This window comes from Eulemur rufifrons, chromosome 4 (genome assembly GCF_041146395.1).
Source record: "Eulemur rufifrons isolate Redbay chromosome 4, OSU_ERuf_1, whole genome shotgun sequence".
Lineage (NCBI taxonomy): Eukaryota > Metazoa > Chordata > Mammalia > Primates > Lemuridae > Eulemur > Eulemur rufifrons.
In genome coordinates this window covers 20,255,736-20,279,400 of record NC_090986.1, presented here as the reverse complement: position 1 = coordinate 20,279,400, position 23,665 = coordinate 20,255,736, and the positions used below count along the sequence as shown (strand labels likewise).

The 23,665-nt window shown below is 43.6% G+C and overlaps 1 protein-coding gene across 1 annotated transcript in view; it reads right to left on the bottom strand.

Moving 5' to 3' along the window:
* Positions 1–23,665, bottom strand: part of UBAC2 (UBA domain containing 2) — a 175,446-nt gene that overhangs the window by 28,932 nt on the left and 122,849 nt on the right. The window contains exon 7 of the mRNA XM_069467057.1: positions 15,852–16,097. Within this exon, the coding sequence (XP_069323158.1) occupies positions 15,852–16,097 (246 nt within the window). The remainder of the gene's footprint in view (positions 1–15,851; positions 16,098–23,665) is intronic.

The following is a 23,665-nucleotide window of genomic DNA, read 5'->3' as shown; positions in this document are numbered from 1 at the left end:
ACAGTCGGATCAAAGATGTCCTAACTCTTTTTTTTTTTTTGAGTGTGGTTTTGATTTTGGTAGAGAATGAGAATGCTTAATCCTTTTCCGGAGGAGGCGGAGGAGGTTGGGGGGGGGGTGGTATGGGGGCTCTGGCGTAGGAAGAGCATGCCAAAGCCTTGTTTTACAGCTTCTCTGCTCTCTTATTCAATTTCCATGCTCGTGAGCACCGAACACAAGTTAGAGTAAGGACTGCACAGGTAAGGGCGGTGAGACAGCCTCATTGAAGAAATATGAAAGAGCATCTTTCAGCATGTAGATTACCGATTTCTGTATAATATCTTTTGTTTCCCTCTTCCTTCATTCATTCCTTTGTCTGCCAAGTTTGTGGTCATTTTTTTTTTCCTTCCTAACTGGTTCTACACAAAAATCATTAAATAAAAGTCAAAATTTAAATTCGTTCTGATACTTGTTGCCAGTAAATGTTTTGACAGAAGAGGTGAAACTCTTTATTAAAAATGAGATTGGGGATTACTCAAGATTTCCCCTCCTTTTACGTTTCCTCCCTCAGAGAGTTCACCTATTTTCACATTTTCAGTGACTGCCTCTCATTCCCGTACTCGTCCTCGGCAGGCACGATGCCAGGGCAGGCTTGGGCTCTCCAGGCTCGTGTCAGGCTGGCACTGCCCAGAACCCTGGTGGTGCTTTTGGACTCAGCTTTCTCCTCTGTATCAAATCCAGCCAACTCTCAAGGATCTTTTGTTCCTTTCAATGGGGTCTGACCTGTTTAGGTCCTTGTTCTTGCACTCTGAGATTATGCCAACAGCTTCTTGGATGACATGACTGTCACTAACACTTTCCAATCCAATCTGCATGCCATGGCAGGTGAATCTGCATTGTAAGCCCTCTCACAATGCCACTGCCTCAACCAAAAATCTTAAGGCATCATATCTAAATTATTCTGTCCTGTTTTGAAGGTCTGCAAAACCAGCCCTGTCCTAAATTACTTCTCACCTCCCCTCAGTATGCTCCTTCCACTCCCTGTGTCCTCCACTGATGGCAGCTGTGTCTGCTCAAATGCCCTTTCCAGTTCCCTTTGACTGTGCAGATTGGGCCCAGCTCATTACATATCTGTAGTTAGCTTCTTCCTCTACAATCCAAACCCTTCCTGCTCTCCTGTCTGCCAAACCCCCACAGAACTCAGTCACGCTGCCATTTCCAAACAGAATAAAACACTGTCCTCATCTGTAAATGGAAAGCTGGACTAGATGATCCTTACGCTAGTTATGAGTTGCCTCTCCCTAATCAGTCAATTAAAATATATCCTGAAAGCCAAGCAGTCCTCTCTCAAAAAGAGATCATCACTGCTCCAGCAGGAGCCCAAGGGCTGCGTGCCAGAGGGGATGCAGGCGGGACCCTGGGCTGATGCCTATGTGACCGTCTCCACTGTATACTCTCCTATACTGCTCGCAAATGCCACCTGTGTTGATCACAGGTCTCCAACAAGACATGAGCGCCTTGGGCAGCCACCCTCCCAGAACCACAGCGGCTGACCATGTCCACATGGGGGGGGGGGGGCGGATGCAGAGGAATGAAGTGGGGTGCAGCCACCTCCCTGATCCTAAGCCCATACCTGGCCCACCTCCCCTGTGAACGGGCACAGTGTGCCTGCCTATACCTATCACTTCCACACGTGATCTTACCAAATCTCGGTATGGCTGGGTCTGCGCTCTAATCTTGGATGGGAGATCATGACTCACGAGTCTGGAAATTCCTGGCCTCTGGCTGACTTATTCACAAAACCATGTCTGCCACCCATAGCACAGGGCTGCAGGCTCTGAACCTGGGGTGCGGGGGGTGGGGGCGTGGTTCCATGAAATCTAAGGCTTCTCAAGATGAGCAGAGGAATTTTTCCTGAGATGCTCATGGATATCCCAGTGGTTTGTTTGGCACTGCAAGCTTGGTTTTGAAGTCCCATAGAGACGGCTTTTGTGGGAGAAAAAACTGCACAAAATGATTATAAGGACAATTTTTCTAATATAACCCTGTTTAACATTATGCTGCTTCATAGTACATCTCTAAATTCATGCATGGGGCCGGGCGCGGTGGCTCACGCCTGTAATCCTAGCACTCTGGGAGACCGAGGCGGGTGGATCGCTCAAGGTCAGGAGTTCGAGACCAGCCTGAGCAAGAGCGAGACCCCGTCTCTACCAAAAATAGAAAGAAATTATATGGACAACTAAAAATATATATATATATATAGAAAAATTAGCCGGGCATGGTGGCGCATGCCTGTAGTCCCAGCTACTCGGGAGGCTGAGGCAGGAGGATAGCTTGAGCCCAGGAGTTTGAGGTTGCTGTGAGCTAGGCTGACGCCACGGCACTCACTCTAGCCTGGGCAACAAAGTGAGACTCTGCCTCAAAAAAAAAAAAAAATTCATGCATGGTTTTAAAAAGGAACTAAAAAGCGATAAAAGGAAAAACCAGCAAAATTATCAGGATTGCCTATAACTTTTATATCTCAAAAATGGCAAGTAACTTAACCACCATGAGATTGTGCCACATTCTTCTTTCTCATGAAGACACCAAGGTAGATGGAAAACAGAAATGATTTTCTCAAGGTCACTTAATGAGTCAGTCTTGGAAAAGGATTACAATTTAGATTGATCCTATCTTTCTGTTCTGAATTTCATCAAAAAAGTCAGTATGATTGACTACAGAAGCACCAAAAACATAACAGTAGTTTCTGCATGGAGGTGGAGATTGAGATAAACAGCTTAGTTTTAACTTCACTTGAAAATTTTCACTTAATTTGCAGATTTTTATCAACTAAGCACCAGTAACTTACTCCACATCTGATACGATACACTTATAAGCTCATGAAATAAGAAAAATCATAAAAAAACTACTTCTAACTGATGAGATTGCTTTGTTGACAAAGAAGCATAGCAACTCTACAAGAATGGCTTTCAAATCAAACTGCCTAAAAAGTGAAAGAACATAACTAAAAAGGAAAAGTGCTGAGAAGTGTGCCACGTGCCAGCTGCTGTCTCTGAGGGTGCTTTGGTTCATCTAAGCTTGGACAAATGCGGATGCTGGCTGGACTTCTTTGCAACACAGGTGCACCCCCCTCACCCCCAGAGGTGGAGAAAGATACAGAGTTCTCAGGTGGCATTTCCTCCAGACACTACCTCTCAACTCTCCCTGGCTGGGCTAGGCGCTTCTCCCAGAACAGCACTCATGGCATTTTACTGCCCTGTAACTGCCTCTTCTCCTCTGAGCTCACAGAGAGGGAGGATCACACTGCCTTGTTCACTGTGGGACAACCCAGAGCCTGGCCTGCACACGGTGGGCGCTGAGTATATTCCATGGAATAGATGTAATGGAAACGGGAGTGTTGGTGAGGCCAAGAGCAACTGGAAGCTTACTGAGGAGCTCTCCAGAAGGGGCAGTGACAGAAACTGGTTCGGCTGGATGGCACTTACACGCGTGCTGCAACACGGGTGAACCTCGGAAACATGGCGCTAAGTGAGAGAAGCCAGTCATAAAGACCAGCTAGTGTATGTTTCCATTTACACAAAATGTCCAGAACAGGCAAATCTACAGAGACAGAAAGTAGATTAGCGGTTGCCTAGGGCTGGGCAGATGGCAGGACTGGGGAGTGACTGCTAATGGGTACAGAGTTCTTTTTCGGGGTGGTAAGAATGTTCTAAAACTGTGGTGATATTTGCACAATTCTGTGCATATATTAAAAATCACTGATCCGTATACTTCAAGTGGGCGACTTATATGGTATGTGAATTCTATCTCAATAGAGCTGTTCAAGATTTAAAAAAAAAATCTCAAGGACCTGAGAACACTTCTAAGACACCAAAAATATTTTATTCAATTAAAAATACTTAAATAACGATAGGAACTCTCGTGATTTACAGGCAGATTTGACTCATGATGGCACCTAACAACTGTTGCTGAGGGTGGATAAAGAGAGAAACAATTTTCACAGCCACAAGACGTTACTAAGGAAGGGTGTGTAGCTAACTCACGTCAACCAAACACTGTGAACAAAGCTGAAATGCACGTGTGAATAACGGAGAGATGCTCTAGGTTCAGCATCCTCTGTCTTTGCAGGTGATAATCAACCAGGAGACACTGGGCAGCACAATGACATGAACAGGTATTGAAAAAAGGAGCACCAATGACTCCATCGCTTTGTTGGCAAATGTCTCACTAGGCTTATACCAAGCACGATTCATTCACAGTGGGCTTTACCTTAATTCTACTTCCAAAATAAATGGAAATTTTACAGAAATACCTTATGGAAAGTCTCATCCCCCAGTTTACGTTGTGGCATTATCAGCATCAGCCAACAGAGAAAATTTGGTGGTTCACACAAATAATCCATGACCAAAACTCAGAGAGAATTCAGATTTCCCGGAAAAAAGTTGTTTGAAAGCTGCTAACTACATAATCTTCTAGAGAAGAACTGGAAAATTTTTTTTCTGTGAAGGGCCAGATATTAAATGTTTTAGGCTTTGAAGACCAAGAGGTAAAATCAAATCAAGGATATTATGTAGATACTGATACAACCATTTAAAATGTAGAAACCATTCTCTGCGTCCCTAGTAGTAGTGCAAAAACTAGTGGTTTGGCCCATGGGCCACATCCTGCTGACCCTTGCGCTAGAGGTTACAAGCTTTTAAGGATAATAACTACCAGGTTAGCTCCCAAATCAAAACTCTCTCTCAACTACCTGAGAGCCAGAAACAGATGCCCAATGCTATGATAATAACTAATATTTAATAGATCCTTCTGGTATGTAATTTTATATGATTTTTTTATCCTCATAACTATATTATATAGATTACATAATCAATCCCAGATTGATCTCTCTGTCAACCTGGGATTCCCTAACCGCAAACCCCCTTGTTCTTTTCATTACATGCTACTTTATGTTTTGAGCGCATTTCTTTAGGAAAACAATAAACTGATCTTTCAATCAATCAGCCAGGACATGCAGACAAATCCTCACAATGGTTATTGGTAGCTGAAGGAGCCAAAACTCTTCCCAGAAAGAAGACACCACACAAATTCTGAGGATTCTGGATTGTTTTTTAACCTATCCTCTCAATCCTCCCGACCAAGCAGTTCCCCTTGACGTGATAATGGTAAGAGTAGTGGGAAACCTGGAGCTAGTTCCAGCTTTGCTACTCTGAAGTCGTATTTATAGATTTTTTTTTTTGAGGTCAAAATAGGACCCCAGCTACTTTAAAATGATGTGCTTTATTTTTTACAAACCACTGTCCCATGATGTATTATTACTTGGATTATAAATAAAGTTCTACGTCTTGGGGGGAAAAAAAGAAAAATAAACTGCTTTTTCATTTCTTCTCTCACATATTACTCAACACAACACTCTGACACCAGATACGTTGGGGGATTTTCTCTAGCAGACACCAACTGGGTGTCCCGTAACTTAACTCCATTCTCACACTATCTGCTTGGAGGTAGCACCAGACCCCATTGGTTGAGGGCCCAGTTCTACAAGACTGCCACCCACTTCAGATGCCAGTTACAAGCCCCAGGTTGTGACCTGTGCTTCTGACAAGGTGGCTATAAATTAGGGTTCCCACACTCTTGGGCTACTTTGCTAAGACAACTCATAGAACTCAGAGAAACATTTTATTTATGTTTGCCTATTTATTAGAAAGGATATTACAAAGGATGCAGATGAACAGACACATGGAGAGATATACAGGGTGAGGTGTGGGGGAGGGGCGCGGAGCGCTCATGTCCCTCTGGCAAGACACCCTCTGGACACCCACATAGTCAGCCATCTAGCAGCTCTCTGAACCCTGTCCTTTTGGGTTTTGATGGAGGCATCATTACATAGACATGACTGATCACATCCCTGGGCAGTGGTGATCAACTCAACCTTCAGCTCCTCTCCCCTCCACAGAGGTTGGGGGGTGGGTGGGGCTGAAAATGCCAAGCCTCTAATCACACAGTTGGTTCCCCTGGCAGCCAGACCCCGTCCCGAGGCCACCCAGGATCCCTCAGCCTTCTCAGTGGCATACAAAAGTGTTTATTTATCACTATGGAGATTCCAGGGGATTTAGGTCCTGCCTGCCAAGAACCAGAGGCAGAAAACAGATACATATTTTATTCTAGCACATAGGGTTTCTTCCATTGTAGACAGCAAAAAGAGAGAAACAGGCAATGAGAAACTGTGGAGATTCATGTAGCACCTCCACTGTTCAGATGTTTGTTTTTCTTTCTTTTTTTTTTTTTTGAGAGACAGGGTTTTGCTCTGCTACCTGGGCTGGAGTACAGTGGCATCATCATAGCTCACTGCAGCCTCAAACTCCTAGGCTCAAACAATCCTCCAGCCTCAGTCCCCCGAGTAGGTGGGGCTACAGGCACAAACCACCATGCCCAGCTAATTTTTTTAGTTTCTGTAGAGATGGGATCTCGTTCTTGTTCAGGCTGGACTCGAACTCCTGCCCTCAAGCAATCCTCCCACCTCAGCCTCCCAAAGTGCTAGGACTACAGATCTGAGCTGCTGCGCCTCTGCAGATGTTTGTTATTATAGGAGATTCCAATGATTGCTCTGGAGGTTTGAATGCAGAGAGGGTCTGCAAGGCTTGACTTGGTCAATTACTATGATTCATTAAGCAACCTCCATCTCATCACCACAAACAATATCCTGAATCCATAGAGAATCTTTGTCATCTCCCAGCTGGTCATCTTCCTCTAGTATCATCTTTTCAATCAACATTCATATTACAGCCAAAGCAATCTTTCTTAAGAAAAAAATCTAACTTACTTTCCTGCTTAAAAGGCTTCAACGACCTCCCACTTCAGGCAGGATCTGAGAAAAAACAATTCTTAGTATGATCTAAGCCTCCCTATGTCCTAGCTGCTGCTCTCTTCCCAGCCTCATTTTTCACTGCCTCTGCCTTATAGCAACCCTGATCTTAGGCAAATGCATTCCTTGCTGTCCCCACAGCTGTTCTGAGCACCTGTGCCTTTTCTCACGAGGTCCCCTGTGACTGAAATACCTACCAAGTGTTGGCTTCTCTAAGATTCCCCTCGACCTTTGCTGAACCCCTCGGGGAGACCTGGCCACCACCACATTTTAGCCTCAGGGATGCAGGTGAACTCCGACAGAAACCCAGCACTTAACATGGCCTCGGCCAACCTCCCCTGGCCAGCCAAAAACACCTTGCAGGCCCAGGTGGTGTCTTAGTTACTCTCTCAGGGCGGCACACTACATTTGAGCCAAAAAAGACATGCATAAATAAAACAGCTCTTGCCCCTCAAGAGTTCACATAACTACTGAGGATGAATAAAACACAAACTCATGAAAAGTTATGTAATGGCCCTGACAGTGGAAAAACGATCCACAGCTGCAAGTAGCAAAATGACTCTGAGATGTCACCCGCTTTGAAGCTGAACTCTGCTGGTGAAGAGGAGTGAGTCAGAGGGCAAGGACTGCTGAGAGCAGAGCTAGTGTGCCTCTAACACGCTGTTCCTACAGGAACGCACAGAAGGAGGGGGCACTATGGGTGTGCAGGGAGACGAGGAAGAGGACTCAGAGAGGACAGCAATATTCCATGCCACAAGCCCATGAGGCACTCACAGAGGCTCTGGATGGTAACTACTTGTGGAAGTGCCCAGAAAGAACCGTGAGAGGGGAAGGCTCATCTGGCAACGTTATCACGCTACTGAGCTTGGTGACGAGTGTGGGACAACTGTACCCTGACCCTGTCGGCACTTGGGTCTCGAGCTCCAGTGAAGCAAGGTCCACAGAGCCACCACACAGGTCACTGTCCTTCGGAGCTATAGAGTGTATATGCCACACAGTGGATTATAAGTGCTTTCAGTAGGTAAGGTCATATTTGCTTTAAGGCAGTAAAAGTAACTTTTCAGAGTGCAGGTGTGATGACTGATGGCCCAGAACAAGGCCAGCTGACTAGAAGAGAAGTGATGTTTATCTTCCCCCATCCCTAGCTCACGGGCTTCTCCATGGTTACCAAGCGAGCCCGCCATCCCCACCTTGCCACTGAAGCTCCTTTCAAAAGCAAATTTGTGGCTGGGCACGGGGCTCATGCCTGTAATCCCTGCACTTTGGGAGGCCAAGGCAGGAGAATCTCTTGAGCTCAGGAGTTTGAGACCAGCCTGAGCAAGAGCAAGACTCCATCTCTCCAAAAAATAGAAACAATTAGTCGGGCATTGTGGTGTGCCCCTGTAGTCCTAGCTACTTGGGAGGCTGAGGCAGAAGGATCACTTGAGCCCAGGAGTTGGAGGTCGCAGTGAGCTGTGAGGATGCCACTGCACACTAGCTAGGGCAACAGAGTGTGACCCTATCTCAAAAATAACAAAAAAACCATAATCAACACAACAAAAAAAAGTGAACTCATGCTTGCTGAGTCCAGTGGTCTCTTCCCAGTAATGAACTTTGCTTGGCTTGTTTTTTTTGGGGCGGTGGTGGGTGGGAATCTGAATCTACTGAACATCCCTTCTTCCTGAAACATTTACTCTCTGGGCTCCCTTGTCCCTGGGTTTTCTCCTTTGTCACTGGATTTATTTTCTTTCTCCTCTTCACACTCTCTAAACACAGGTCTTGCTTCCCACTTGTCCTCTCAGAGAATATCTGTACATCTTTCCAGCCCTGACTGTTCATTCAGCTGGCCTTGGTACATGAAGTCATTCTGAATGTATTTATCGTGCAGATATTTGCTCACTGATGCTGTATTTATTGAGCTCCTATCACGTGCCAGGCGTTATTCACATACTGGAGATACAAAGCAAAAAAGTTTCCTCCATCCCAAGACACAGTGGTGGAGGCAGGCAAGTGACTGACAGTGAGGTGGGCTGGTGAGAGACGTGAGACACGCGGGGCTGCAGGAGCAGAAGAGTCTCAGAATCCCACTGGGAGGCTGGAGAAGGCTCCCCAGAAGAGGTGATGTGTGTTAGGAATACTAAGAGGGAAGGGAGTCGGGCAAGTAAAAATGGGGTGTGTGTGGGAGGGGTGGGGTGATGCGGCTGGTATAGGGGAGTTCATTTTAGGCAGAGAAAAGGGCAGATGTGAAGGCAGGACAGTGTGAAACACGGGGCTATGATGAATTGCAAATAGTTTAGCATATTTTGCCTAAGGACTTGTATAGGGGCTGTAGAAAGGAGATATGGCTTTTTAACCAGCATGAAAGCTACAGAGAGCCACAGAGGGATTAGAGTAGGAGTGACATGGTCAGATTTGTGTTTTCACAGAGATCACTGGTGGAGGTTGAGTTGTGGGGTGCGGTGGGGGGACGCAGGCAGTTGGTGGCAGAGATAGCAGGGAAGAGGTTGCTACAGAAATCCAGCAAATGACGAGGGCAGCCCGACTCTGGGAGTGGGGATGAATGAGGGACTTACACCCAGGAGGAGACTCTATGAGACTTAACGGGGGCAGGACACGAGGGGTAAGGAGGCATAAGTGGGAGATGTCTAGGGTGAAGCTTTAGGTTTGGGCCTTCGGGTAAATGACGGAGCTTTTCATCAAAGTAGGGAGTGAGAAGGAGAAGCAAATTTAGCAAAGAAACGGCACATTTCAAGAGCCTGTGGAACCCTGTGGTGGAAATGTCCCATAGGTAGTATTAGGCATAATTAGGTCGGAGCCCAGGAGAGAGGGCAGTCCAGTCCGTGGATCTAAAGCTGGGAGCCAGGAGCTCCACAGTGGTGGAGCCAGGGGCTGGGAGCTCCCGCTGTGTCAGGGTGGAAACCTCAGCAGGTGCAGGGCTGCTGAGCCTTGGGAAACACTCTATTTAGGGATAATAGAGAAGGAGGGGCATCCTCCCCGCCAAGGCATTCCTCCACCTGCGAGCTGGAGTTTCAAAATCACCTTCTATTTGTCTCCTCCCCTATTGGTCCTCTACTGGTCTCCCCTTCCTCCTATCCATCTATACGGTGCAAAAAAGCGAATTTTTCTACCTTTGTTACTGAATAAACCATTTTTCACAGCTTCCAATGTCCGAACCAAAATCTGCTGTTGGGTTTAAAAATACCTCCCTCTGTTATCAGTTGCTGTATCAGTTCCCATTTCTCACCACATCTCCTCCCACCTTTCAATCAAACACGGCTCCTGGAGGTCTTTCCTTTTCAGGGTCTCATTATCACCTCCATCATCGCCTCCACGCTTTCCTCCAGCTGGTCCTGCCTCTGGAATGACACGCCCAGTGCCTTCCACCCACTCAAGTCCTGCCCATCCATGGGACCGTCTTCTGCAGTGTCAGTCCACACTCACGGCGCTCCTCGGATTCTTGCTGCCATGGGTTCTTCAGTGGGTATTTCATCGTTCTTAGATGTTCATCTATTTCAAGTGCACTTGCCTGAGCTCCCTGAAGTTGACCCACAAACTCACCAAGGGAAATCACACATTCTTTACTTCTCTTGTGCCCCAGAGCACAAGAGACCACCCACCCATCGTGGTCAGAGAGCTGCTCGTGCAGTCTGGCTGTGCCCCCGGAGCTCTGTGAGGAGCACAGGCAGGGCTGGCAGGAGCAGCCAGGCAGCTGCCAGACGGTGAGATGAGCAGAAGCAGAACTGGACAGAAGTGGGCAAGAGGGATTTAAAGAACAAATTGAAACGGGACTTGAGTGTTATTTTGGAATGCTTGACATTAAAAACTGCAGACAGATCATTTTTAATGCACAGTAATTATTAACTGAAGACTTTCTTACCAAATAAACTCCAGGCTCTATGAAGTTTAGAGTTTTTAAACTAACTTAAAACTAACAGTTCTTAAAACTTACAGTTTTAAAACTAACAGTTTTTACACAAATAGATTTATTTTAAATGTAGTAACACAATATGAGGTTGCCTACAATAAAAGATATAGGGGCATTAAAACAAACAAATATTTTTGAAACAGACAGAAGAAGATGGAAGCCAAAGTTCTAACTGTGGGTTAGAACTTTGATTAAACATGAAGGCACTGAGTTTCCTGCCAGCCAATGAAAAAGGGGGGAAAAATCACCAACAACTCTCATTGGGGAGGGGCATGACGTAGGGATCAGGAACAGAGTCCCCAGGCAAGCAAGTGTCCCTCTGAGCCTCAGGGGTCATGAGGGAAAACCTACATCTCTCAAGGTTGACATCAGCAATAAGTGAGATAACATATGCAAAGTACTTAGTATGTGACAGGCACAAAACATGATCATGGTCTTCTTACTGATGAAGAGTGAAACACAGTAACTCAGCAAGAGACAGGACCCAGGCTCCATCATGAAGAGGACTGGGCCGTCTTTTCCACAGCGGCGTCCACGGCATATAAGCACTAAGTATTTACTTGTTGAAAATGAGGGAAAATACACTTCCCCTCACGTACATTCCAATATATCTGTACCAAATATAGTTCTCAGAATGCACACAAACACAGTAGATAATTTCTTCAGTGATGGTTTAATGGAAGAATTCTCTATGTGGCAATTTACCGTATGCATTTGAATAAAATCTAAAGACAACGGATTTAACACAGCCTAGTAAAGAGGTTCAGCAGGAGGCTAAGCTAATGAGATTTAGGTATATAGATGTCTAGATACTAAGAGAGAATTCAGTAAGCTTAGGAATAAATAAGTAATATGCCCCCTGCTATCTAGACCACTCAACATAAAGGCTCTGGAAAGAGCTGTGGGGCTGGTGTCCTGCTCTGGACTCCAGACTGTAAGTGGGAGACCAACCTATGAAAATAGAGGAGTCTGGTGAGATGTGGGGACAGCCACAAATAAAGGTTTGTGGCATTTCACAGGTGCCTGGTGGGAAGGTACACTCCAGGAGAGCAGGGGTTTGAGTCTCTTTCATTCATTGTGCAACCTGGCAGACCCTGTGGTGCTCTAGGTATCTGGGATGGGGAAAGACACTGTTTGGAGCTTACAGCAAGCCACAAAAGGAGAACGACAATGCAGGTCCCTAAGGTCCGGGAGCAAAGGCATGCACACACAGCTGAGAATTAGACATTTGCACAAAACTGAGGCTGGATCAAGGAGTGTCCATCCATGGGCCATAAAAGGAGCATGTGGTCAGCAGTGGAGACCCATCAAGTTATCAGGCCAGGTGGGCCCAACAGAAACCTGTGGCCAAATGGGCATGAGCATGTGGGATCAGCACTGGCAGGGCCAGAGGGCACAGGTGAGCCGCAGCAGCAGGCACACCAGACCACCCTGCTGGCCTCTGCCACACCACAACCTCTCCCAGGTCACACCCACTGCCACATGGGGGTGGGCCCCTCATGACCAAGTGACAGAAGGGTAAACAGTCAAATGTGGTTCATGGATAGGCTGGCTTGGGAGATGAGTGACAGCTGAAGGACCATGGCTGCATTATGGCTCCACCAAGGGTGACCCTGAAAGCTGGTGATGAGGGGAAACCCCCAAAGGGCAGAGCTGGGTGATGCATTCAGCCATCAACTCTGTGGAAAGAGAAGTGGCCAGAGGCAATAACACGTATGTATTCCCTGGGCATGGCAGGTGACTTGGCTGGTTGGTCACGGGACTGGGAGGGAGGGGACAAGGAGACCTGAGCAGGAGGCGAGTGGATATAGACAGGAACAGGCATCGAGTGTTTAAGGAGGAAATTAATGCTAAGTGAAGTCATAAGGGTGGGACTTATCTAACAGGACTGGTGTCCATGTAAGAGGAAAGGAGCTCGCGCACACAGAGGAAAGGCTGTGTGAGGACATGGTGAGAAGTCAGCCATCTGCAAGGCAAAGAGGGAGGCCTCACCAGAAACCAAACCTGCTGGCATCTTCATCATGAATTTCCGGCCTTTAAAACCATGAGAAAATAAGTTTCTGTTGTTTAAGCCACCCAGCCTATGGTGCTTTGTTATGGCAGCTCTAGAAAACTAAGGCAGGCAGCAATTCTTCTTAACTGGAATTGACACATACTCCAGTTATAGGTCTCTCTGCCTCTTCTGTTAGCCAGCACCGCTGTTTGAGGGCTTAAAGAATGCTTGATTTATTGACTGTGTTCCCAAACAACATCACATCAGCCAAAAGACCCACTTACAGCAAAGGGGGAGCAGCAGTGGCAAGACCATAGGACACATGGACCTTCACACACACTACACTACCCAGGAGCTGCCGGCTTGCCAGACCAATGCACAGCCAGGTGAGCGTGCAGGTGAAATACCAGCTTGGAGACAACACCCTGCAAGGATGGCACTCAACGCTCTAGGACACAGTTTAGCTCTAAATCAACAACCATTATATGGGTGCTGTGTCCCCACAGGTAGAGCATAGGGGCCTTGAAAATAAGTGACCCTGATTACCCTCCCTCCTGGCAACCTCCCTGGGCAACCTGGGCTTCCTGTCCCTGCAACTCTAGGTTCCGTGAGAGCACGGCTCACAGGTGGGGACACTTCCACCAGAGAACACAGCAAGAATCCCATTACATTTTAAGTAACAGGTTAAGTAACTGTTGCCTGGTCACTGTGGGCTTCTTGGTCCAGAAGACTAGCAGGCCAGAAGTGGAGCCATGATCCTGGCAGCAGTAATCAGCCCCGACCCTCAGGAACAAGCACAACTAATGGCGTGACAAGGGGGCAGGGAAGAATGTGTATGGCATCCAGGATACCCACTGGGCTACCTCTTGGTTCTCCCTTGCCCAAGTTTCATGGTGAATGGACATATGTGGCAGACACAGCCCAAGAAGGGCCTGGGGACCAGGGAGAGACTGAGACCCCACAGGAATCATGGGTCTGCGACACTTTACCAAGGAAGCCTTCCAGCTGATGGTGAGGGGACTCCAGGGCAGACAGCAGAGGAAGGAGATGATTATCAATGTGGCCTTGAGACCAGTGTCAGCAGAAGGGATGTAGTTCATCCTGTTAACCATCTTCTTGAAGGTTTCTCCCTTCAAGGCAGAGAGTCCTACTGGATCCCTGGAGGAGATGCCCTGAGGACGAAGTAAAACAAGAAGCCCCCAGCAGCACAGGGCAGACCGTGGATGCTCCAATGCCGCCCAGATGCCCCACCTCCTTCAGGACAGAAGAGCCCACTCTTCCAGCTGCTAGAGGCATTGGCCCCTGAGGTTGTCAGCTGAGGCTCTCTCAGTGGATGGCACACATTTGGGAGAGCCAATCTGCTCAAGTTCTGCCACCTGCCCTCAATGGCTGGCTGTGAGAGGTTTAACGCTTTAGCCCCCTTTCCCCAATTTGGGACAACTCAGAAGGGCTCTCGCAGCTCCACAGCACTCTGTAAGATGAGCTGAGGCTTCTGTTGTGACTGCAGTTCAACTTCTGCCTCTGTCCAGTCTTGCTTGCATCACCAGCCCTCCCCCAAAGACACCGATGCTGACAGTGCTCTCTAATAAACTCAATGCATAGCAATCTCCCTGGGGAAGCCAACCTGAGACATGCAGCTTCTCTGGTGTGCTCATGAGCACAGATCCACAGCCCTCTAATGTGGAATCTATTCCCAGGTATTCCCAAGGTACCTCAGATAACACCTTTCCTCCACATCTGCTCTTCTGATATTGCTGAGATAGAACTACCACCCACCTGTCCCGTTACCTAAGCCAGAAACCTCAGAGTCATGTCCTGCTTCTTTCTTTCCCTCACAAGCTCTGTCCCTTCTACCTGGAAAATATTTATACTCACCACCTCTCAGTTTCCTGACACTGATCATTCTGAGTTCTCATACCTTTCCTTCCTCCCTCAGTTTCCTTGCAGGATCCACCTCCTGCTAAATACAAGGCTTTGTCTACAGTCTATGTTCGTCTTGGATGTAGTCCTACTCCTACAGAACTCATCTAGTTCCCTCCCTCCAGCTTGCATCCCTGCACAGGTGATCCCATCACCTACACCTTAAGCTTCCACCTCTCTGAGAGACATGCCTGTCCCATCCTCTATCTTTAAATGTATACCATACATCTTCATGGTATGCTCTGGAGTCACCTCAAATTCAAACACGTCTTTAGGAAACAACTTTTGCTTCTTTCTCTTGTAGACTCTGCCCCATTCCTCCCACCTCAGATATAAACTCCAGGACCTGTATCTCCAATGGGACACTAAGTACCTCAGACTAGATTCCACTTCTCCAAACCACTGTGAGACCTGTGGACCTAACTCTCACACCCAATGCTGGTAGGAGACAGGGAGATGGCAAGACAGAATAGCACCATCTCCTACCACCCCAGAGAGTAAAGAAGATGGATGCAAGAAATGAACAGCCCAGTGTTCTGGATCACAGAAGTGTCCAAGAAAGATCGGGCCTGGGGATTTAGCCTGACATATAGTAACCCTCTTTCTCTTGCCTCCCTTGAAAGACAAGTGTAGTATCAGATTGTTTGGATACAACAGTCTCTGTAGATAAATGTGCAACGGTTCCTGATTATTGATAACAAGATTAAGGAAACACAGTATTTATTTGATTTACTCTTTGGTTGTTCCTTTGAAAATTTTCTTACCTTTGTATTGTCTTCATTTGAACTAAGGAAAATCAAGAAGTTTTACATTTGTTCTTCATTCCACAGCACATAATTAGCATTTTAACAGGAAGACACTGTGGCTTTTACAAGATTATAAAAACAGATAAACAGCACATCTTGTTAACTAGGTTGGTGTTTCTCTAAGAAATAATGCTTATCTAATATAAGTGGAACAAGAATGTCCAGTTTGACCAATCTTTCAGCTGCAATTTGTTTTTGCAACTTTTAAAAAAACTAAGAATAGCCACTAACAGAGACTTACATTCTATTTGGAAACATATCAACATACACATCGTAATGCACAAGAATACAATGTAATCTCCTACCACACACGCAATCAGAAGGGCAAAGTTTACCTGGGCCAATGAGTATTTTTAACTTTTTAGTGATTGTTATCAGCTTTACCTGTGGCTGCCTTTGTTGCCTCCCCTGTGCAAACTGAGAGAACATCAGCTGCCGGTCGAGCAGCTCCATCCTCTGCTGTCTCTGGATGTCCACTGTGGCTCCCATCCCAATTCTGGCTTCACCGGTGGGTTCTGAAGATGAGAAGATGGGTTCCAGTGTCCAAGAAAAGAACTTTGCCATCCAGCTGGGGATGCGGAGCACCCGATGAACTTGGAACATTTTGCTATTGTAGCACATGCCAGAAATCTAAAAGAAAAAAGTCCAACTGGATTGCTTAAATGTAATACAATTTTAAAGAATATATTTAACACAAAAATCAATAGCCACAAAACATTTCAGATGATTTTTTTTGTTTTAGTTTTAGTAATGTTAGATGATAAGCAAAAATCTCTACCAAATTGCAGAATACTAAGCAGTAATAATCAAGAAAAAATCTAATACACTCAGTAAACAAATTTTTGCTTTATTGAATTAGAAGAGCAAGGAAAATACTGATCATTTAACACTCAAAAGTACTGGTAAAATATTTTAAAAACATTGTCTTCATCTTGTAAAGAAGCCATAAAAGATCTGATTATCGAAACACTTTCACACTGTACTAACTCTGTGGTTACCCTTATTGGCAGATGGCCATCGGAGAGAGATAACAACAGAAGATGACTCTGATGTTTAATCTGACCCAATCACATAATAGATTTAACAGAGAAGACAATCTAAACTCTTGTTTTTAATTAACATAGTATTCAATTAATTTTCAAGTATTGATTTTTCTAGATTTTTAAATTCCTCACCAACATTAGTTAGCAATTAACAATTCCATTTATAAACCAATCACCTTTACGGTCATTTATATGGTAAGAGATATCTCAAGAGTCTCCATGGTTTTCTAGGTAAAAATGACTATGGCTATTCTTTTTAATTATGTGAATTTGATTCTTAGGAAGAGAAGTTATTCATACCAAATTAGAGCAGTATATTTGACAACTTTCTATCTAATGTGAGAAAAGTACATGCCAATGTTTTATTAATAAAATTTAAATTAATTAATTAGGCAAGAATTTCTTGAGAATCTGCTACCCACCAGGCACTGTTCTAGGCACTTAGAATACAGCAGAGAACAAGTTAAACAAGGCCCCACTCTTACAGAGGTCACAGTGGTCAATACGGAGAACAGACAGTAAACAAGTCAACAGGTAAAACAACTTCAGACAAGTTCTGTGAAGGCAGTAAAAATAAATCTGGAACTCAAAGAGAAAGTTAGGCAGAGATAAGGATTTGGGAGTCACTGGATATTATATGGCATTTAAGGCAATGGGACTAGACAAGATTATATGGGGGTGGGAAGAGAGAACAAGACTAAGGATTGAGCTCAGTAGTACACTAGTATTACGGAGTGGGAGATGCCAATAAAGAAATCTGAGAGGGAGCTGTCAGTGAACAGAAGAGAAACGTGGAGAGTTTAGTAGCACTGAAGCTAAGAGTAGAGAGTTTTAAAACACGGGAATGGTCAGCTATGTCTAATGCAGCTCACGGTTTGGTAAGGTAGAACTGACTACTCAATGTGGCAAACAAAGGCGTTTGATGAACAAGGCATTTATAAGAACAGTTTTGGTGCAAAAGACAAACTGTAGTAGGCTGAGAGTAAATTGTGTAAGACTTAGTTTCAAATAATTTACGTGCCCCTTCTCTCAAAATAGAACAAAACAACAAAGAAAATGAAAACAGAAAAATCTCCATGGTCAGTAACAAGAGAAAGCATCTGTAATCCAGAACCACACTAGCAAAATGGAAAGCATACTGAGTAATTCTAAATTGCTCAGCATATAAGCAGTGTAAATTCAAATGCCTGCAGAGGGTCGCATGGGACTCTGACAGGTTCAAGGATTGAAGGCACCAAGCAGTGTGGAAGGCAGGAGTGAAGCAGAGGGTACTTAAGTCTGTGTGAGAAGCACCCGATTCCTCCTATACCCAGCACAGCCCTTGCCCTTCCGCAGCGCACAGGTCCGAGTTCTGCTGGGCATGCACCAAGGAGGGTTCATGTGAGTGGGGAAGGCACAGAGGGAAGGCCCCGGGCTCTGCACAGAGCAATCCATACACATCGGGGCCATGACCGTATGTCTCATGGGGGGGGTTCCAGAAGAGAACATGGGGAATATGGAGGAAAGGAGATATTTGGAGATAACAGCTGAGAGTATTCTAGAATTAATAAAGAATATAAATCCTCAGATTGAAAATGCAAGAGTCCATAAAAGGGTACCAAAATGAAACTGAGGCCTAGATTCACTGTAGTGAAACGAAAGAAATCCTTAAAAGCAACCAGAGATAAAACACAGACTGTCAAAAAGGAAAAACAATTAACTAGCAGGTAACTGCAACAAAAACTGCAAGGTACTTGGGAATAAATCCAATTAAAAAATGTGTAAGGCCTTGAAAGAGAAAACCGAAAAGATATAATAAGGGATATTTTTTAGGAAACCAACCCTAGTAAAAATTACAGACAACACATCCATGAATAGGAAGACACAAAATTGTTAAGATACCAATTTTCATCAAATTAATACACAAATTCAATATAATACAAAATAAAATCTTAACAGGGTATTTTGTTGTAACATAAATGTAAATCCTAAAAATTCATACGGACTATTTAAGGTTTAAATTTTAAAATTATCATGTTGGGAGAAAGAAGCCAGACACAAAAGATTGCAAACTTTATTGTTCCATTTCTATGAATGGATAAATCTAAACCATATACCAAATAGTAAAACAATACAGCAAAGCACAATGATGATGACCACATGTGTCAGGAGGGGTCTCAGGAGTGGGGAGAGAGAGAGAGAGAGGGAGAGGGGTGCTGTGGGCTGTGGGGTGGCCAAATGCGGTCTGGACCTGTGTGGTGGTTTTACGGGTGTGTTTACAGTGATTTGTACAGCTTCATCACAGTTATGGTTTATGCACATTTTGGTATATGTTATATATCACAATAAGAAGAGCTAAAAAATAAAGACATAAGGGATCTGGAATAGCCAAGGTAATTTTAAAGACACAGTGTGCCACAAGTTACCATAAATGAAAAGATAAGAGTGAGACTGGTAGAAGGTACTTAGAATTCATGTGGCCAACAAAGGTAGCAATCAGGACATATAAAGAAACCCTGGAAATTTATAAGAAAGACAATCAACCCAATCTAAAAAGTGAAAGAAAAGGAGATTTCAGAAGAGGAAATTGAAATGGCTAAAAAATTGATGAAAAGATGTTTATTCTCACTTGTTTTTAGGGAACTGAAATCTAAAAGGAGCAATGTGAAGTACAACAATTGGCACAAATTTAAAATCTGAGCTCATCCAGTTTTCGTGAGGATGAGGGGAACTGAGAACTCTCACCCTGTCCTAAGGGAGGGTAAAGTTAACAACTCTTCTGGGAAGCAATTTGGCAATACCTAGTAGAGCGGAAGTGTGCTTTCAGGAATATTCAATCACAGAGCTGTATGGAGTAGTGAGGAAACTGAAACAAAGTATCTCCAGTAGAGGGACAGCTAAAGAGTGGGTTATTCATACAACAGAATACATGTACATCTAGTTCATTTGAAAGGCCGTACAGTTCAAATGAACTCCAGGTACATGTCTTAATGTATTTAAGGTTGAGTGAAAATATACATGAAAGGTATATGATATTTTATTCATCTTTCTGCAAAATTTCAAAACACAAAATAATATTTATACTATTTATGGACACATCTATCTGTAGAAAGAATCATGGAAAGTAGTTTCTTCTGCAGTGGGGCTATGGGGAATGGGAGACCTGAGGGGTAGTATTATCTGTAGCAATTTTTTTTTTTAACAAAGAGAGGTATATGAAGTAAATATAGTAAGTAAAAACGAACTGGAGGCAAGAAAGTAGAAATCCCTTTTCTGAATATCTGGTAGGAAGGAAAACAGAAAATGGGGTGTATAATGGCATAGTTACACTCATTTAACTAAAGATGGCAAAATGTTATAATAAACAACAAAATATGAAAAATATAGATCAAATTAGAGCTGCAAGATTTGAATTAAGTAAAAAAATTAAATACTTTATTTTTTAGTCTTAAAATATCCAACTGTGATTGTGGATTTGTCCATTTCTCCCATTACCTCTGCTTTAACTTCATGTATTGGAAGCTGTTGAGGTATGTGGAAGCTGTTCTTAGGCACACATGCATTTACAATGGACCCTTTCATCATAGCAAAGTATCCTGATACGCTTTCAGTAATACTCATAGAGATGTCTATTTTGTCTGATATTAATATGGCCATTTCTGCCTTCTTATGCTGTTTCCATGATATATCTTCTTCATCCTTTTACTTTTAATCTTTTTTGTGTCTTTGTATTTAAAGTGTGTCTTGCAGATAGCTTATAGCAGTTTCTTGTCTTTAAATCAGTCTGACAATCTCTATGTTTTGACTGGAGTTTTTAGCCATTCACACTTTAATGTATTTGCCTTGATATAGTTGGATTTTGCTATTTGGTTTCTATTTGTTGTATCTGTATTTTTATTCTTTGTTCCTTCTTTCCTATGTTCTTTTGTGTTAATCAAATATTATTTAGTATTTCATTTTAATTCTTTTATTTTTTTAGCTACATTTCATTTCTTTTTTTTCCTCAAGTTTGCCCTCAGGATTACAATATGCATTTTTAACTTATTACAATGTGCTTAAAATTATTGCTGAATTACTTCAAGTAAAATATGGGAAGCTTGCAAGAGTATACAGTAAGTCTTCATTTAACGTCATCAATAGGTTCGTGGAAACTGCAAATTTTAGTGAAACAACGTATAAGGAAACCAATTTTGTTATTTTAAATCAACATTATAATGAAAAGACACTGGATGAAATGATGTTATTTGAAGTCCTAGTTTCCAAGAACCTATTAACTTGTAGTTGTATGTAACATCTCCCCCATCCACTGTGCTACTTCTGTCTTATTACATCTACATACCTTATAAACTCAACAATACAGTGTTGATTTTGATTTTAAAAATCACTTATTTTTAAAGAATATAATGAAAATGCAGAGCTTTGTCTGTACTTATTAAGGAGTTCACAATTTAGCAGGGGCTCTAAATTTTATGGGGGGAGACAGAGATTCCCTAAAGAAACTGATGAAGGTTAAAGATCTTCATTCTCCTGTCCATGTTTGTCCCTGCCCCCACAATCGTGTATACACTTACCAAATTGTGTATTCAATTTTAGGAGGACCATCCTATGAAGAGTTAGGATGTCCTTACCCAGTAATACACAAACACATGACCACAAATCCTAGCAGGGAAATAGGGCTTTTGTGCTTATTTGCTTACATTTCCATCCTATCTACTTAAATGTAAACTCTGAGAGGGAAAGATTTTGGTTGGTTTTAATCACTACTTGGCCTCTGTAACTAGAAGGGCGCCTGGTACATAGTAAGTACTCTTTAAGTACTTGCTGGAGGGATGGTGAATACACGAATGGTCCACAAAAATAAATACATGACCTTAGATCATTTTAAGGGAATCTGGAAAGCTGCGAATAGAGACATTCTTTTTGGTCCTAAGTTTGTACTTTTCCATATGACAAAAGGTAAAGAATTCACTTGTCCACGCCCCTGGCACACCAGCATGACCTCAAGTTGCTAAATAAAGCACTACTGCAAAATGTTTTAGATACTCACAAAGGATAAAAACATAAAGAGGTTAAAAGTTTAGTTTCCTGTTGATAATCAGACCACCCTATTTATGACAAGATGGGATAAAAATGATTATATTACATTTCACCTAATTACTACCAAAAGCTTTGAGACAGTATCACTTATTATTCTACCTTACATTTACACATTGCTTTTAACTTTAATTTTCATTCTCTCATAAACCTTACTTGTACTGGGTTTTCTGAATGAAGAGAGTTTTCTTGACACCCACAGATCTTGTGGAAAACAGGCTTTAAAAGAAGGCCACATGCTTGGATTTGCTTCTCAGCAGGCCAGGGGACTCTAACAAGGGGGTCTGGCAGGCTTCAGAGCTTGGGAAATCAAAGGTCTATGGAGGGGCCACTGATAGGAAGGGAGCAGTAGCACGGGCTCGGGCAGGCAAGGGGTCCATCCAGGCTGACCAGATAAAGCAAAAAGGAACAGATGGTGTGTGCCTGGGAAGACGGGCTAGAGGAATCGGAGTGCTTGGGTGGCATGAATCAGTAACACTGGCTAGGAAAAGGGACAGAGATCAGACAACCAGAGAACATCTGGCCCACGTCCAGCTGAAAGTCTAGGTCAAAAAGCCAGGCCGTGGCTCTAGGTTAGAGGTAGGAACGCCCCATATGCCAACAGTGGAAGTTATTACCTCCTAAGTCTAACTGAGAATGAAACAACAGGAAATCATTTTCTTTTAGGTCCCTAATAAACGTGGACATTAATTATACATTTATTCAGATTTTTCAGATTATTAGTCCTTTTAGAAAGGGAATTACAAAATAACGCTCATCAGGCAAATAAAGAATTTGATTTGTTGGGTGGAAAACATGCAAAACACTCTTGATTATAGAGAGTAAATTTCAGCTGTCCTCTGGTCTTGTTTGGTATTAGCCTGAAACCACAGCAGGCAGGGGTGAGAAACCATGACCTGGCAGTGATACCCAGGTGTTGATCTCTTTCTCCAGCCAACTGTGGCTGAACAAAAACCCACAAGGCAAGCTGCACTGCCTGGGTCCCTGTGGGTGACAGTATCCATGTCCAAGAAACATACCATCTAATAGGCAATAGGAGAAACACTAGTGCTGCTTTCCCAGGGTAATGACACTGCCTTTGCATGATAGCGGTGCGCCAAGGGAACAGATGTCCCCTTGTACCTGGGCCTCAGCACAAAAACTTCATATGCATTCAAGGTCCACTGAGGCCTCATTTATTCATTCAACAAGTATTTACTGAATGCTAATATGTGCCAGGCTGTGTTTTTAATATTGGAACACAGTAGGGAGCAAAACAGAAAAATCCCTGATGTAATTGATCTTATATTTTTCTATTCCTTCTTTTGTACTGAAAATGCTAAAGAAAGAATGAATGAACTTTGTAAATTCTGTAATTTATTACCCAGAGAATCTGTATGCAAATTAGGGATACTGAAAGTTATTTCTGTCATTTATGACAAAATTTGAAAAGATTGTTCTTTTCACGACAGACAGAACCATGTGCCTTTGGCAGTTACTGTAAGAGTCTTGCTGTGTTATTCTTTAAGTGCAGAAATGATTCAGACTGAACTCTCTGTAGCTCTTCTCGCTCTTTCATATGAGGGAAGAAGAAGGATATTAACCTAAAAGATATTGAGGTATCCAATTAAAACACTGGATACTCTTTTGATTCTTGGGAAATTGAACTGGAATAGAGACAGAATTAATCTGATCAGAGATTATTTCTCACAAATTGTTTCAGAAAGCTGCTTTAAGCTTTTCCCTTTAGAAAATCATGCATCAGGAGGATTAGGTCAACTGTGCAAAGTAGACAACTTCGAACTACAGTGCCTTAAATACAACAGTTTATTTCTCCCTCCTGTTAAATAAAGCTCCAACTATATATATACACACACACACACACACACATATATATATATATATATTTGACACAGAGTCTCGCTCTGTTGCCCGGGGCAGAGTGCAGTGGCGCCACCATAGGTCACTGCAACCTCAAACTCCTGGGCTCAAGACATTCACCTGCCTCAGCCTCTCGAGTAGCTGGGACCATAGGCGTGTACCACCATGCCTGGTTAATTTTTCTATTATTTTAGTAGAGATGGGGTCTTGCTCTTGCTCAGG